The sequence below is a fragment of the Bombina bombina genome, chromosome 3 (genome assembly GCF_027579735.1).
Source record: "Bombina bombina isolate aBomBom1 chromosome 3, aBomBom1.pri, whole genome shotgun sequence".
NCBI lineage: Eukaryota > Metazoa > Chordata > Amphibia > Anura > Bombinatoridae > Bombina > Bombina bombina.
This window is the reverse complement of record NC_069501.1, coordinates 480,067,963-480,086,147: the sequence shown is the minus strand read 5'-3', so window position 1 is coordinate 480,086,147 and position 18,185 is coordinate 480,067,963. Positions and strand designations below refer to the sequence as shown.

The 18,185-nt window shown below is 43.0% G+C and overlaps 1 protein-coding gene across 2 annotated transcripts in view; it reads left to right on the top strand.

Annotated features, from left to right (window-relative positions):
• MRM1 (mitochondrial rRNA methyltransferase 1) overlaps window positions 1-11,697 on the top strand; it is a 32,076-nt gene extending 20,379 nt beyond the window's left edge. For both annotated transcript variants that reach the window (XM_053706815.1, XM_053706816.1), the window contains exon 6: window positions 11,558-11,697. In XM_053706815.1, coding sequence (XP_053562790.1) covers window positions 11,558-11,595 — 38 coding nt within the window. In that variant the 3' untranslated portion in view covers window positions 11,596-11,697. The remainder of the gene's footprint in view (window positions 1-11,557) is intronic.
• The last annotated feature ends 6,488 nt before the right edge of the window (window positions 11,698-18,185 follow it).

Sequence of the window (18,185 nt, the reverse complement as noted above, 5' to 3'; positions counted from 1 at the left end):
TTTGCTCTCTCTCCCCCTCTCTTTTGTTCTCTCTCCCCCCTCTCTTTTGCTCTCTCTCCCCCTCTCTTTTGCTCTCTCTCCCCCTCTCTTTTGCTCTCTCTCCCCCTCTCTTTTGCTCTCTCTCCCCCTCTCTTTTGCTCTCTCTCCCCCTCTCTTTTGCTCTCTCACCCCCTCTCTTTTGCTCTCTCACCCCCTTTTTTGCTCTCTCTCCCCCCCCCCCTCTTTTGATCTCTCTCTCCCTCTTGTCAGGGTGCCAGGAATCAGACTGAGACGAGAAGTGCAAAAATAATCACACCTTTATTATTGGCAAAAATAATAAAAAGTCCACAAGTCAATTAACAAACCAGGAGTCAAAACCAGAGCTGGTAGTCAGACGAGCCGAGTCAGGAGCCAAAGCGAATAGTCAGACGAGCCGGAATCAGGAACAAGCCAGGGATCAGGAACCAGGAAGGACGTCTGGCAGCCAGGTAATACACAGGAACTCTCACAAACAGGTCTGAGACAACGCAAAGGCAAAGCATACTGAACAGAGGCCCTTTAAATAATAAGTGATGACATCACAATTCTGAGACTGCATCCTGTCTCACATGGATGATGCACACCAGTCTGGCCATAAAAGGAAGTGCAGGAAATGAGCAGCATCCCCCACAATGCACCATAGTCAAGAAGGGAGGTGACTAAAATGGCTGCCAGCAGCACATGGCAAACAAAACAGGGAAAAAAACCCTGACAGTACCCTCCCCTCAACGACCTCTCCCCCGCTGGAGGACAAAAGGCTTATTGGGGAAACGGGCATGGAAGGCATGGAGGAGGGCGGGAGCATGAACATCAGAGGAGGGAACCCAAGAATGCTCCTCCAGACCGTACCCCCTCCAGTGAACCAAATACTGTACACGGCCCCTGGACATACGAGAGTCAATAATGCTGCTGACCTCATACTCCTCATGGTTGTCAACAAAGATAGGACAGGGACGAGGCAACACAGTGGTAAACTGATTACAAACCAATGGTTTCAAGAGGGAGACATGAAAAACATTGGAGATGAGCATAGCAGGAGGAAGGTCAAGAGCATAGGCCACAGGATTAACCCGTCGGAGTATTCGAAAAGGACCAACATAACGGGGAGCCAATTTATTGGAAGGCACACAAAGGTTCAAGTTGCGGGAGGACAGCCAAACTTTCTCACCAACCTGGTAGGAAGGTGCGGGCAGACGCCTACGATCAGCCTGGAACTTTTGGCGCTGCATAGAACGATGAAGGCAACCCTGAATCTGCACCCACGTGGAACAGAGTTGCCGGAGATGCTCCTCCAAAGCCGGAATACCCTGAGACATGAATGAATCGGGCAACAAGGATGGTTGACACCCATAATTCGCCATGAACGGGGATAACTTGGAGGAAGCATTAATAGCACTATTACGAGCAAACTCTGCCCAAGGTAACAGTTCAGACCAATTATTGTGGTGATCTGAGACATAGCAACGGAGGAACTGTTCCAGAGCTTGATTAGACCGTTCCGCAGCCCCATTGGATTGAGGGTGATATGCAGAGGAGAAGGAAAGCTGGATCCCCATTTGAGCACAAAAAGAACGCCAAAATCTGGAGACAAACTGGCTACCCTGGTCCAACACTATCTCCTTGGGTAACCCATGTAAACGGAAGACCTCCCAGGCAAAAATTGAAGCAAGCTCCTGAGCGGTAGGTCAACCACCATAAGTGTGACAGACCCTTCTGTCAGTACTGAAAGAGTTAACTTTGTTCAGCTTTGAGAAGCTATTTTCTAAAGACAGGTTTTCTGGCAGCCTCTATTGCGAACTGTAATTAAGTTTAAGTGATAAGAGGGGCTCAATTGTGTCTTGTGTTTAACTTGCTTATCTGCTTAAGTAATGTAATTCTATTGTGGCATGTCAAAGGGCGTTTTCCCTCTATCTAATGTACAATATTCTTTCAACCCCCCATCTAGGGGTCAGACCTGCATAAATACTGGGCATATAGCCTTCAATAAATTGCATTCTGTTTTAACCTTCAATGTGGAGCCTGGTCTCATGTTTGAGGGGGGAATTAGCTAGGTTGTGAGTTGTTGATCTCACATTCAGGGCATCTTCCATCTGGTATTAACCCTTGGTATCCTGTTGGTACCGTAACAATTGGTGGCAAGCGACGGGAGGATCCTTATCGCCCAGAAGAGCAACTACACAAGCCAGTAACCTCAGGAAGAGGGAGATTATTACAAGACTGACCGAGATGGACGGAGTACCAGGGACCGAAGGAACCAATGGGCCCAGCATATCAGACAGAACCCCCGAAGAAGCAAGCTTTGACCGGGCTGTCAAAATAAGACTGGCACATTATGGTCCCAACCCATCTGCGGAAAGTATCGACCGGGTCATAGCAGCTGTGGAGGCCAACCTACTTCGCCAAAGCGGCGCTGCAGCAGCCCAAGTCACAGCAACCCCAGTGGAAAAGAGAAAAGTAAATTTTGCAGCTTTTAAAAACTTCCTGGAAACAGAAGATTGATGGGTACCTTGCGGATTTTGAGAGGCAATGTGCACTACACAAGGTACCCGCAGAGGACTGGGTCATGATATTATCCGGAAAATTATCCGGCCGGGCCAGTGAGGCTTTTTGTGCCATTCCAGAGGAGGAAGTCGGGGATTATAATGCTGTAAAAGAGGCTCTGCTCTCCAGGTATGCGGTTACACCGGAGGCACACAGGAGACGGTTCAGAGACACTGTTAAGCTAGCTGGAGATTCCTACGTTGAGTGGGCATGTAAGGTGCACCGCACAGCAGCTCACTGGATAGCGGGGTGCCAAGCCGTGTCTGGGGAAGAGGTGCTATTCCTGTTGGAACATTGCTTTGACAAGTTATCAGCAGGAGTTAGAGAGTGGGTTCAGGACCATAAACCCTCCACCCTGCATGAAGCTGCTCACCTGGCAGATGAGTATACAGATGCCCGCAAACTGGACACTGCTACCACTAAGCCCCCTGCTAGAGTGGAGTACAGACCCCCAGTCACCCCAGCAGCTGCCAGTTACCAAACCCCGGCGCACCGCTATACCACACGGCCTCCGGCCACGAACTACCCTCAGAGAGCCCGGTTCAATTCGCGGGGCTACTCACAACCTATTCGGTGCTTTGGATGTAAGCAACTAGGGCACAAAAGACCAGAGTGTCCCCTAAACACAGCGAACCAAGCATAGTCCTGGAGAAGACCCGCCGGCGGAATCCCACGTAATCCTCAGCCTGCGGCCCGCTACGTAGAGGAGCAAGAATGCTGGGGCATCCTACATGAGACAGACCTTGTGCAAGCTGCCCACCGGAATAACCGGCAACTGGTTAAAGTGAATGGGAAGGAGGTCAGTGGTCTACGGGATACTGGTGCTACCATGACCTTGCTTCAAAAGAACTTGGTGTCTGAGAAACAGCACACTGGAGACACTGTGGCTGTGAGGGTAGCAGGGGGCGCTGTGTTCCGCCTACCTGTTGCCAGGGTACATTTGGATTGGGGAGTGGGCGCTAGACCTGTGAATGTGGGGGTCTTGAAGGATTTACCAACTGATGTTCTCCTTGGAAATAACTTGGCCCCCCTTGTTTCTGCCTACGCTCCTATGGGTCCCGCTGATGTTAACCCTGTGACTACCCGTGCCCAGATCCGTGTCACAGAGACTGACCCACCTGCTGCTAAGCCCCAGGACGCTGAGCTCAGTAAATCTCTATCCGCTATTGATACGTGGAAGTCCTGTTACAATGCGCTGATGAAGGAGAAGAGTCAAGTAGAGAATAAAATGGTCACGTTAAACAATCACGTAACAGTGCTAGCGGGAGAGAAGAGGAGCGCAGAGGAAAAAGCACGTTTAGAACGGGAATCTCTGCTAGACAAGCTGCACCGACAGACTGCAGACAACACCAGCTTGAGAGTGGAACATGAAACATTAAAGACGAACTTAGCGACACTGGAGGAGAAGCTGACGCTGGCTCATAGTGAGGTGCAGCAACTCAAGGGCACCCTATGTCAGTATGAAGGGATTGTGGATACCTATAAAGAGCAGGTACACAAAACTCGTAAAGAAGCTGATGAGATTTTGAAGGACTGTTTAGCCCTAGTCTGGGCACTGAAGAAGTTGAACCCTTATTTATACAGGCAGGAATTCTCTCATAACGGGAATACAGATGGATTGTCCCGGCAAACTGACATGCCTACCACCTCCTAGTCTGGTCATCCCCAGGTTGACCCGCCAAAGGGTCAAGCCGGGTCTGCCGGAGTGTTCCACAAGGGGGGAGCTATGTGACAGACCCTTCTGTCAGTACTGAAAGAGTTAACTTTGTTCAGCTTTGAGAAGCTATTTTCTAAAGACAGGTTTTCTGGCAGCCTCTATTGTGAACTGTAATTAAGTTTAAGTGATAAGAGGGGCTCAATTGTGTCTTGTGTTTAACTTGCTTATCTGCTTAAGTAATGTAATTCTATTGTGGCATGTCAAAGGGCGTTTTCCCTCTATCTAATGTACAATATTCTTTCAACCCCCCATCTAGGGGTCAGACCTGCATAAATACTGGGCATATAGCCTTCAATAAATTGCATTCTGTTTTAACCTTCAATGTGGAGCCTGGTCTCATGTTTGAGGGGGGAATTAGCTGGGTTGTGAGTTGTTGATCTCACATTCAGGGCATCTTCCATCTGGTATTAACCCATGGTATCCTGTTGGTACCGTAACAATAAGGATAACAGTATTGCCATTGGAAACAGGGAGCTCGACAATGAAGTTCATGGAAAGATGTGTCCAAGGACGCTCACCATTAGCAATAGGTTGAAGAAGACCCACAGGAAGACGTCGAGGAGTCTTATTCTGTGCACAAACTGAGCAGGAGGCAACATACGCAGCAACATCAGAATGAAGACCTGGCCACCAGAATTGTCGAGTGACAGACCAAATCATTTGGTTCTTGCCTGGGTGACCTGCGACTTTAGGATAGTGGTAAGTGTGCAAAAGTTTAGTTCGAGGATTCTCAGGAACAAAACACTTACCACTAGGTTTCTCAGGAGGTGCATTGGTTTGTGCAGCCAGGATCTCCTCCCCCAAGGGAGAAGTTAAATTACTACGTATGGTAGCCAAAATATGGTCAGGAGGTATAACAGGAGTAGGTACAGACTCCTCCTTGGACAGAGGCGAAAATTGTCGAGAGAGGGCATCAGCCCTAACATTCTTACTACCAGGCAGGTAGGAGACCACATAATTAAACAGAGACAAAAATAGCGCCCATCTGGCCAGTCGGGGCGACAAACGTTTTGCTTCAGATAGATAAGTTAAATTCTTGTGGTCAGTAAGAATGAGCCCTGGCACGCTAGTATACTCGAGAAGATGCCTCCATTCCTTGAGTGCCAAAATTATGGCCAGTAATTCCCTGTCGCCAATTTCATAATTGCACTCCGCTGGAGACAATTTCTTAGAGAAAAAAACCATACGGATGCAAGGAACCATCAGGCGTAGGACGTTGAGACAAGAGGACCCCTACTCCAGTCTCAGACGCACCGACCTCAAGAACGAAAGGCAGGACAGGGTTAGGATGAGCCAGAACTGGAGCGGCAGCAAAGACAGTCTTAAGACTATCAAAAGCCTTAATGGCAGTAGGTCACCAATGGAGTGGATCATTCTCTTTACGGGTCATGTCTGTGATAGGTTTGACCAAGGAAGAAAAGTTTTTAATAAACTTTCTATAGTAATTGGCGAACCCCAAAAAACGTTGAATAGACCGAAGACCAACTGGGCTAGGCCACTGCAGATAACTTGTCAGGATCCATGAAGAACCGTGCAATGGAGATAACATAACCTAGGAAGGTTACTTGAGTCTGATGGAACTCAGATTTCTCGAGTTTACAAAGCAGGCCTTTCTCACGTAGTCTCTGAAGAACCCGTGTAACATCAGAACGATGAGCCTCAAGTGTGGGTGAGTGTATGAGGATGTTGTCTAAGTACACCACAACACACTGTTGCAACATATCTTGTAGGACATCATTAATAAATTCCTGAAAAACAGTAGGAGCATTACATAGGCCAAAGGGCATTACAAGATACTCATAATGACCGCTCCTGGTGTTAAATGCTGTTTTCCATTCGTGGCCCTCCTTAATCCTAACGATATTGTACACTCCTCTCAAATCAAGTTTAGTAAAGACCGTAGCTCCCTTGAGGCGGTCAAAGAGTTCCGTAATGAGCGGAATAGGGTAAGCATTCTTAATGGTAAGACGATTAAGACCCCTATGATCGATACATGGTCTTAACTCGCCACCCTTTTTCTTCACAAAGAAGAAGCCAGCCCCTGCAGGAGAGCAGGATTTGCGGATGATCCCCCGCAACAGAGCATCGGCAACATACTCCTCCATAGCACAATTCTCTGCAACAGACAGAGGGTACACCCGGTCCCGAGGGGGAATGGCTCCGGGTTGCAGGTCTATGGCACAATCGTAAGAGGAGGAGGCAGCACGCACTTTGTCAAAAACGTCTCGGAACTCTCTGTACTCTCTGTACTCCTCTGGCAATTGAGATACCGAAGAAGTGCACAAGACTTTAACTGGTTTCTGAAGACAATTGAAATACATTGCGGGGACCACGACAAAATTTCGGACCTGGGCCAGTCGAGACTGGGATTGTGCTTTTAGAGCCAGGGATAACCCAGAACAACCGGAAAATGTGGAGAGTTTATCACCTCGAACTGGAGGGTTTCAAAATAAAGAGCCCCAACAGCCATGGACAACGGAGCAGTTTCGTGAGTAACGAGTGCGGGCTGAAGGGGCCTGCCATCAATGGCCTCAATAGCAAGCGGAACGGACCGAGGCAAAATAGGAATGGAGTGCTTTGATACAAAAGCACTGTCAATAAAATAGCCCGCAGCACCGGAGTCAACAAGAGCCTGAGTGACTATGGAGTCCACCCAGGAAAGGACAACCGTGACCACAGGTTTCTCCTTAAGCGGTTCCGGGGACGAGGATAAACCACCCAAGATCTGCCCCTAACAGGACCTTAGATGCGAGAGTTTCCCGGCCGTGTAGGACAAGACTTCAAAAGGTGGCGCTGTAACCCACAATAGAGCCCCTCCCTCCTCCTAAAGGCCCTCTCCGCCGCAGAGAGAAGCGTGAATCCCAACTGCATTGGCTCAGCAGTACCTGGTGACTCGGGACCAGGAGGCATGGGAGGAGAGGGAGGCATGGGTGGGAACGAACACGTAGGAGACAACGGAAAACGAGGCTTCCGCAAGCGCTCCTTGAAAGAGGTCCTCTCTCTGAGTCTGATCTCAATTAGGATAAAAAAAAGACACCAATGCCTCGAGATCCTCTGGTAAATCTCTGGCAGCAACTTCGTCTTTAATCAGTCGTTAAGCAGCAGAAGAGGAGCGAGCCAAAACATCAAATACCCTTCAGAAGGAGGCCACAAATTCAGGGTAATTTGAAATCACAGGTTTATTAGTCTCCCACAAGGGATTAGCCCAGGCAAGAGCTGTGTCAGAGAGTAACGAGATGAGATATCCCACCTTAGCTCTGTCTGAGGGAAACGCCTGAGATAACATCTCAAAGTATATGATAGAAGAGTTAGGCAGCACCTGTGGTTGTATTGAGATAACATCTCAAAGTAAATGCCCACCTGGTTCAAAAACCCTCTTCACTGAATAGGATCACCTCCATATCGCTGAGGTAGAGGTGCAGAACCGGACATGCTCCTGGTAGGCATAGGTGCAGCAGTGGAAACGGGAGCAGCCATAACTTGCGGGACACTTTGGTCCAAATGTGCAGTGTGAGTCAGCAGGGTTTGCAGGGCTAGTGCAAATTGATCCAAGCGGTGATCCTGTACATCCATCCTGGAAATGATGGCAGGTAAAGGTGGATAATTAGCACCATCAGGATTCATGGCCTTTGCGCAATGTCAGGGTGCCAGGAATCAGACTGAGACGAGAAGTGCAAAAATAATCACACCTTTATTAATGGCAAAAAATAATAAAAAGTCCACAAGTCAAATAAGAAGCCAGGAGTCAAAACCAGAGCTGGTAGTCAGACGAGCCGAGTCAGGAGACAAAACGAATAGTCAGACGAGCCGGAATCAGGAACAAGCCAGGGATCAGGAACCAGGAAGGAAGTCAGGCAGCCAGGTAATACACAGAAACTCTCACAAACAGGTCTGAGACAACGCAAAGGCAAAGCATACTGAACAGAGGCCCTTTAAATAATAAGTGATGACATCACAATTCTGAGACTGCATCCTTTCTCACACGGATGATGCACACCAGTCTGGCCATAAAAGGAAGTGCAGGAAATGAGTAGCATCCCCCACAATGCACCATAGTCAGGAAGAGAGGTGAGTAAAACGGCTGCCAGCAGCACATGGCAAACAAAACAGGGAAAATACCCTGACACCCCCCCTCTTTTGCTCTCTCTCTCACCCCCTCTTTTGCTCTCTCTCCCCCCATCTTTTGCTCTCTCTCTCCCCCCTCTTTTGCTCTCTCCCTCCTCTCTTTTGCTCTCTCTCCCTCTCTTTTACTCCCCCCTCCCCTCTTTTGCTCTCTTTCCCCCCTCTCTTTTGCTCTCTCTCCCTCCCCCCTGTTTTGCTCTCCCCTCTGTTTTTCTCTCTCACCATGCTGCTGCTATCACGGCTGCTCCCGTCGCCCACGCCTCTTCACGCGTGCTCCTGCCCAGCTACGCCCCCACTCGTCACACCCACCGGTCGTGCCCCCATCATGACACGCCCCCTTCACTGCATGTTTGACCAGGACCCCATCACGGCACGCCCGGCCACGCCCCCGCCAGGTAGCTTCCACAGTGCGCACTCCTCTGCTGCTCAAGGCCAGGTACGTTTGTCCTCATGCAGTCTCTACTGCGCATGACTGCATCTGACAAACATACCTGGCCTTTTATTATATAGGATTACAGACAATAGTAAAAAAATATGGCAGTGAGAGAACAGAGAATGGCAAAAGGTCTTGGAGCCTTAAATAATGTGTGTTTATAGGCTATAATGGTTAGGTAAAACAAAGCTGATGTTAAAAATGTTGATTCACAAAGTGTGCGACAGGCAACAGGGAAGGACTGGAAGTTGTAAGCAAATTAAGAACGTAGAGAAGGGATTTGTTGGTGCAGACATCTACAAAGGATCATGGCAGCTATCTTTTGTGAAATGTTAATCTAGTATAAAGAGCATTTCAAATTAATCAAAATACTCTCAGTGGAGCCATCACGTTGCTCGTTATATCCATTTGACTCCTAGATATGAGCTAAAAGTAAGATTCCATATTGGAGAAGATGTGTGCCACAACCTGTAATCTGGAGGGTTCACGGACCGATTTGTACCAGTCTTTACCAAAACCACTCAGTGCTCTCTGCAGACAGAGACTCTTCCAACATAACCAAAACAGTTCTCTATTCTCTCCTAAAAGATTCAGACTTCATTGCGATTCACAGGTTTACTTCAAACCTTCCTTTCCTAGGAAAAGTTATTAAGAAAGTTGTGGCAACTTAACTAGAACCATGGTTGTCATCAAACAACATTTATGATGCATTCCAGTCAGGTTTCAGGACAAGTCATAGTACTGAAGTGGCACTGGTATGGGTATTAATTGATGTCTTGGTAGCAAAAGATAGGGTTAAGTGCTCAATAATTATCTTGACCCTGCTGCATTTGGCACAGTGGATAATGCCATTTTATTAAACGGCTTGGAGGATGTCTGTGTACTGGGTGGTAAAGTCCTGATTTGAATAATTTGTATCTGACAGAACCCAGAGAGTGTAATCCACAGTATGCTTCTCTGCATCTCATTCTTTGGTGTTCAGTCTCACAGGACTCCATCTTATATCCCATGTTATTTGCATTGTATATCCTTCCAGTGGGATATATCACAAAGTAACCTAAGTGATCATTGTTATGCAAATGACGTGGAAATATAATATCTTTTTCAAGCCAAACTAAATGTCTTTCTGATCTCCTGGGATGGATACATGAATGCTAGTTAGTTGAAACTAAATCCCGACCATACTGAAGAACATGTGATGGGAAGAGGTTGCATGATGACAACCTGCAACATGATCAACAAATTGGTCTAGAATGAGGAGGATCAAAACTAAGAACTAGCAAGAAATCTTGGCGTTGTGCTTGAAAATGAACTTTCCCTTAAACATCATATATCAGCCTTAGTCCAAAACTCATTCTTTCAATTAAGAATATAGCCAGGATCACGCACCTGATTTCTGCAGAAGATCTTCCATGCTCTGGTGACATAGTGTCTGGGCTTTGCAATGCCCTTTATTAGAGTCTCCTAGAATCTACTGCATTGTCTTTAGTTGGTACAGTGTTACTAAGATAAATGTGTCAGGATTTCACCAAAAATATGGTATACAGTACGAGCTTTTAGCCATGTTGCGACATATCCATAGAACACTCTCCCCAAAACATGTGCAAGAAGCCCCTTCCATGGACACTCTCATGTAAATGTACCATGTATAAAGCACTTTGAGTCCAATCAGGAGAAAGTGCTATATAAGATGATGATGTTATAATTATCTAACAAATAAAAAAAAAATCAAATATATACTGCTTCAAACTTTATAAGTATTTTGAATAATATACCTTTCCTCTTTCAAACAGACCAATCCGAAATAGGCCATGTAAAAGCCAGTTACAGGCCAAGCAGATCTAGTTTCTGTGGGTTGTATTAGTTTGCATGAAGGTATATTTAGAATAAATGCAATAAGTCTTGCCTGCAATGTATTCACGAAGTACACAAAAAGTGATGGCAGAACTTTCTGTCTCTGGCCTGTGAAAAGAATATTTATGGAATTCATTTCGTACCATGTGGATATATCACAGACTTAGCGTTTGAACCTTGCCTAAAGGAAGCTTTCCAGTAGAAATTCCTGCATGTGTTGCTACTAGAACATGAGTGTATGGGGGGAACTTTTTAAATTCAAGCATAAACACCGACCTGATTCACTTTATAGGCACCAATGAGCTTCCATATTTAAAATGGGAGTACAACAAGTAACTCTCTCAAAATTGTCACTTATTTTCTCTTGCTTGGGGCATATTGTTTTATTTATTATTATTTTTTTTTTTTCTCCCTGTGGAAAAAATCTTTAGATGCTCATGTTCTAGAGCATTTTATTATCGCACTAATTGTTGCCTCTTAAACTCAAGAGCCGTATTGCACATAAGTGTCCTGCTCAGGAGCATTGACGTATAACTCTTGAGCAGACTTTATTTTGTGTTAGACACCTAGATACACACACACAGTAATGTTATAGTATTTCAGTTTTAGATCAATTGAGATTATATTTGTTTATGCCTGAGGTTTTCCATGACTTATGGTGGACAAGTAATACAATTAAATTGTTCTTTGGTTTTACTTGTTACCATCAAGCTATTATGGACACCTTTAGTGATTATCGTGGAGCAACTTATAACATGAAAGAGGTTGTGTCTGTTTCCCCACTAAGCACAAATTATTATGAGACTGTAATATTGCACCATAGATTTTGCAAACAGATGTCACTGTTGTTATTTAATTTGTGTCTTTTGCAGGAATTCTTTTGCACTCCTTATGCAGCCAAAGAACTTGAACATAGTCCGGTGGTGTAAGAAGGATCTACAGAATGTTCCTGTAAACCAACAGCCAGATAATCTTGTTGCTAAATGAAATATTAAAATTGAAAGAAAATGTTTATTCTGATATTTCTTGTTTTATTTGAATCAATCAAGTCATCTTAATAGAAGAATGTTGTTTAAATCCCTATTTTTCTTTCATAAGGTGGTGAGAGTCCACAAGCTACTACTCCTGGGATTCAACTTCTGGCCACTAGGAGGAGGCAAAAATAACCAACTTTCCAAGAGCTTTTAATCCCTCACACCTCTCTGGTATCTCTGTCTTATCTTTGCCTCCACAGGAGAAGGTGAAGAATTGTTGTGTTCCAGATTCTTTGTTTAAATGAGTTCTCAAACCGTTTTGAGACCCATTTCCCCCCTCAGAGAGTTACTATAAGGACACTCTAATAAACATCATAGCCAGGAGACATATTTAATTAACAGACATATTACCACACCTCTCTGGTATCTCAGTCTTATCTTTGCCTCCACAAGAGAAGGTGAAGAATTGTTGTGTTCCAGATTCTTTGTTGAAAGGGGTTCTCAGACCATTTTGATACCCATTTCCCCCCTCAGAGAGTTACTATAAGGACAGAGGGAAGAATGGAGTACTTGGTAGTGACAAAATTACATCCTATGGGAGATAGTGACATGCCAGCCACAGGTGTCACAGGGACTAGTCCCTTAGGCTCGTCCTGTTGGGTTGTTGTACTCCAATGACAGGTCCTCTGCTGATGTTTACACAGTACTGGATGGGCTCTCTTGAAGAAGTAGTCTTTTTTTGCAGCTGGTAAGCACTGTAGAGTAGGTTCAAAGTAAGTTACAACACTTATGCGTCCACAGGCTATCAGTAAGTACACTCTAATAAACATCATAGCCAGGAGACATATTTAATTAACAGACATATTATCACCTACATTAGCTAGACATTTATATCATACTGTGTAGCATACCTATAAGAACTTTATTCAGGGGCTTTTTTGTAGGCTTTCTTTATACATTATCTTTTTATCTTTTAATTTTTACACTAGCACTATTGAAGCATGCTATTGGTAGTGCATGCTGGCTCAGTATGCGCAGATCTTTTAACTCCGACCGGGCAATTGAGACACTCTTCCAACTGCAGTTAACATGCTTTTCCTTTTATATTAATTTTGCTTAACCTTTGAGCAGTGGTTTGGCAGTGCACAGTTTTTTGTTTTTTTTTAACTTTATTTATAGACTAGATCCAATATACGCATAGAAAACATACTTATGGTTAGGGTTGCACCGATACCAAGTATTTGCATGAGTACTTGTACTCGTGCAAATGCACCGATACTTTAACCGATACCTCCACTTCCTACCCATATGATATCTTGTGGTGTTTTTTCAAACTGCAAACTGCAAAGCTCCAGTTCATTTTAAACTGGAGTGGAGACTAAACTAAAAATTGTTTACTACTGTTCTGCCAATACAAAATGCTGTTATTTGTATTATTGTAGGAGAGATCACTGTACCTCGTTCAGACAAACCCCTGAAGTACTGGTCAGTTAATAAACAGATTTCCAGCTCTGGCTAAAATGGCTCACAAATATCTTTCTGCACCATGCAGTAGTGTGGAAAGTGAAAGACTGTTCAACTTAGAGCCGAACCTCCATACAAATGTCAGATTGATGTTATATAACAGCCCTACAACCAAATTGCATCACCCCTTTAAATTTAATATTTTATTGTAATATTTTTTATTTATAAACATGTTCAGTGAACTTTGTGACAAATAAAACTGTTTTATTATTTCATAATGTTTTTTGAATTACAGCCCTTTATAATTATAAAGAAGGAATCTTAAATAATTAGTCTGTATTGTGTTTGGTAAACTGTCACATGACATTAAAAAAAAAAAAGTATCGTAATTGGTATCGGCGAGTATTTGAAAACAAGTATCGGTACTTGTACTCAGTCATAAAAAAATGGTATCTGTGCAACCCTACTTATGGTAATAACAAATCATCATTGTTAAAGGAATTAACATGACACACACCACAAATGTAGTACATGGCAAAACATCAGAATATTTGTTCTTTATGCAGAACAGAGGATCCAATTTTCCAATATTAAATATAATTTAAAAAAAACATGACAATTATAAACGCACAAATATTTAGGTTTAGCTGGTTTTAGACCATCACATTTCTAAAATGGCAGGTTTATGGTAGCATCATTTGCTAAAAAAAAAAAAAAAAAAGGAAATATTACAGTGTCAGATTATTTGTTTTCCACGTGAAAGTGAGAATGTTAGTGCATGCTGGCTCAGTATGCACAGTTCTTTTTACTCTGACCGGGCAACTAATATGCTCTTCCAAATTCAGTTAGCATGCTTGTCCTTTTACATTACTTTTGCTTAACCTTTGAGCAGTGGTTTGGCAGTGGACAGGTTAGTTATTTTTTGCATGCGCTATTCCCAGCACTTTTTGAGTTACATGGAGGAGGTAAGATAATTTCCATAAACAGTATTATCTCTCTCTCACACACACACATATATATATATATATATATATTTTTTTTTTCATATACACACACATATATACAGTACTGTGCAAAAGTCTTAGGTCACCATTAGATTGGTGTTTTTAGCAATGGTGTAATGACCATATATATTTATTTCTTAGTCTCTTCATTAGAATACAACCAGAAAATACAGGGTATTTGTATGCAGTATTGAAAAACAGAAAAAAATCTGAAAACACTGCTTCTATAGGCTTAAGTGGCCTATATATACAGTTACAGTGTATGTATGTGTGTGTGTGTATAATAAGTTGCTAATAAGACCAACTTTCAATCACATCATTCCATTCAAAATGCCAATGATCACAGAATTTTGACAGATTTTTGCATCAGCACTGTCATAGGGAAATCAGCAAACAAACTGGATACTCAAGATGTGGTATTCAAGCTGTTATAAAGAAATTTGAAGAATCAGGAGAGGTCAAGGAAAAAAAGGTCTGGAAGGCCAAGAAAACTTTCAAAATCTGATGAGTAGTTTCTCAGAGTTTCTTTTTTGAGAGACCAGAAGAAGTCTGGCTCAGCATCTGGCAGCTTCATCAGGATGCCAAGTTTACCCTTATACAGTGCGAAGAAGCTTGATCAGGAATGGTCTTTGTGGAAGGGTAGCAGCCAAGAAACCACTTTTTCAGAAAGGGAACAGATATGCTAAAACTCGTAAAGATTGGAATGAAGATCAGTGAAAAATAATATTATGGAGGGATGAATCCAAGTTTGAAATTGTTGGGTCCAATCGTCGACAAAATGTGAGAAGAGTTGGAGAAAGATGCAAGAATTAGTGCTTGCTGGCTTCAGTGAAACATGGAGCAGGGTCTGCCCTGGTTTGGGGCTGCATTTCCGCTAGTGGTGTTGGCGATATTGTTCGAATTGATGGGATTATGAATGCTGAAAAGAATAGTTAGGTTATTATTCATCATGCCATTCCTTCTGGAAAGCACCTGATTGGGTATAGTTTTATTTTTCAGCATGATAACGATCCCAAGCACACTCGCTAACGCAGTGAAATCATATTTGGATAGAAAAACAGCTGACAGTCATGGGCTGGCCTCCACAGGGTCTATATATAAATATATATATATATATATATATATTTTTTTTTGTATACAAAAGTTTAGGCACCCCTGACAATTTCCATGATTTTCATTTATAAACAATTGGGTGTTTGGATCGGAAATTTCATTTTGATCTATCAAATAACTGAAGGACAGTAATGTTTCAGTAGTGAAATAAGGTTTATTGGATTAACAGAAAATGTGCAATATGCATCCAAACGAAATTAGACAGGTGCATAAATTTTAGCACCCTTGTCATTTTGTTGATTTGAATACCTGTAACTACCTAGCACTGATTAATTGGAACACACAATTGGTTTGGTGAGCCCATTAAGCCTTGAACTTCATAGACAGGTGCATTCAATCATGAGAAAAGTTATTTAAGGTGGCCAATTGCAAGTTGTTGCTCTCTTTGACTCTCCTCTGAAGAGTGGCAACATGGGGGCCTCAAAACAACTCTCAAATTACCTGAAAACAAAGATTGTTCAACATTATGGTATTAGTGATGTGTTCCTAAGGGCAACGTCACAGCTACCACTAACGTCAATTCATTGTGAATTGGTGTGTATCACATCAAAACCCAGCACAGAGTAGTCAACCTAGCCCCTTTTACTACCTTATACTATCGGAATGAAATGCACTGGCCATCCTTATCACTGATGCCAATTTCTATGTATCACAGACAAAAGACGGCACTTAGACACGCCCCCTCAGATCACAAAGGCTAAGTGTACACATTACCTGGGCAACACAGATCAACAAAACACCCACACATCCCATTCCAAAACAGCTGTTGCCAATTAGAATATTGCAGATAGATGACGGCACTCGCACACGCCCCCTCAGGTCACACCTCCTCTTCAATAGGCTGAAAATTCATGTTACCTAGGCAACATATATCAACAAACACCGGTACAAAAAATAAAATAAAATTGGGCACTGGTCTGATAGAAGTCAGTGAATAGATATGTCCCTTGTTTATTCTTTACATTTTATTTATATGTTTGATTGTAGTGTTTATTCACTTAGGGTATATGTATTTTGACTGTGAGCCTTAGCTTTCAGTTTTTGTAATTTGTATAATTTTTAGGTAAGTGTGTTATTGGCTGATTATACATATATCAACTACTATGATAATACAAGGAGGAGTGTCGATTATGGAGTATGATACACACCAGGGGGTTGGTGCATATCATGTATTATGCTTACATAGAGTCCTTAGGTAGTGATCATTTTTTATTTCCACATAAATTTATAGTTGTCTCATGGCAAGCTTAGGTTGCGGTTGCAATACAAATGAAGGGACTTATAACCAGTTGGTAGGTGTGGCCCTAACGATCTCACTGTTAGCGACTAGTTCGCAGTTATCTGAGCCTTTTTTATGTTTTTTTAATGTGCTTTGGAGCTTATGTTTATTGTTGAGAGCCATCGCTCCAGGATGGGTTGTACCGGTGTTTGTTGATATATGTTGCCTAGGTAACATGAATTTTCAGCCTATTGAAGAGGAGGTGTGACCTGAGGGGGCGTGTGCGAGTGCCGTCATCTATCTGCAATATTCTAATTGGCAACAGCTGTTTTGGAATGGGATGTGTGGGTCTTTTGTTGATCCGTGTTGCCCAGGTAATGTGTACACTTAGCCTTTGTGATCTGAGGGGGCGTGTCTAAGTGCCGTCTTTTGTCTGTGATACATAGAAATTGGCATCAGTGATAAGGATGGCCAGTGGATTTCATTCCGATAGTATAAGGTAGTAAAAGGGGCTAGGTTGACTACTCTGTGCTGGGTTTTGATGTGATACACACCAATTCACAATGAATTGACGTTAGTGGTAGCTGTGACGTTGCCCTTAGGAACACATCACTCTAACCAATTAGAGGTGTTGGGCGGTGTTTAGCGTGACGTGGGAGATTGTCGGATTTGGGACATTCCATATTTTGCTTAGGGGTGTATTGTGATTTGGGATTATGTACATTGGGCATGATCAATTTTTAACCGCATATTCACTATAATTTTCATTTACTTACACTTATCAACTATGATCCATTATAAATTATAAGTTTTTGCATATTATTTTTATTACTGACACGTTTATTATAGGGTCATTTACATTGTATATGAATGAGAGTTCACCTAAACATTATTTGGTTTTGTCTATGAATTTTGCACACGATCTCCAATGATTGGAGCTTCACTTGGGGGAGGGTTATGTAGGCCTTTATAAGCCTGTTTATTTGTATCGTTTGTTTGTCAGAGGAAGGGACGTTTGAAGTCCCGAAACGTCACATTAAAAGTTTTTTCACTCTTGATGTCTAAAGTCTAGAGAGTGCTTTGTTCTACGCTCTATTAAATACCCCTTGAGAGCACCCTGGCAGGTGAATTGTTGGTGAGAGTGCATATACCTATGAACTTTATATATATATATATATATATATATATATATACTGTAACAGGAACACTTTTAACCACAGTCTTCTAGGGCACAAATGCAGCACAGGACAGTCCACTTTAGTTTAAAAGGCTTTTATTTTTCACAGCAACAACAAACAGGCAGTTCAGTTTTAAAAAAAAAAAACAGGGTAATCCTCTGGAGGAATGTAAAGTATTTTTAGTAAGTAGCAGTACTTACAATTATGTCCCAGCACTTCACAGCATTTCACAGTGCTTTGCAAGAATAATGTCCTTTTTAGTAGTTCACAGAAACAAAGGTCTTTTTACACACACACCAACTCTTCTACCTGGGTAACTCTCTCATAGGTATCAGTCAGGCTCCTATTTAAACTCTCACAGCTTCTAATTAACCACACCTGTGATTAGCTGCTTAATCAAAAGCTTGGACTAGACAGCTTCACAGCTGTCTTGGATAATGGTCCACCCTTCTCCCAATTATCCCAACCCCAGGAACCCAGAACACAGTTTACTGTTCTATTCCGTCATAATTACACTGGGCTTTAGAGCCGTTATGACAGAATAGAAC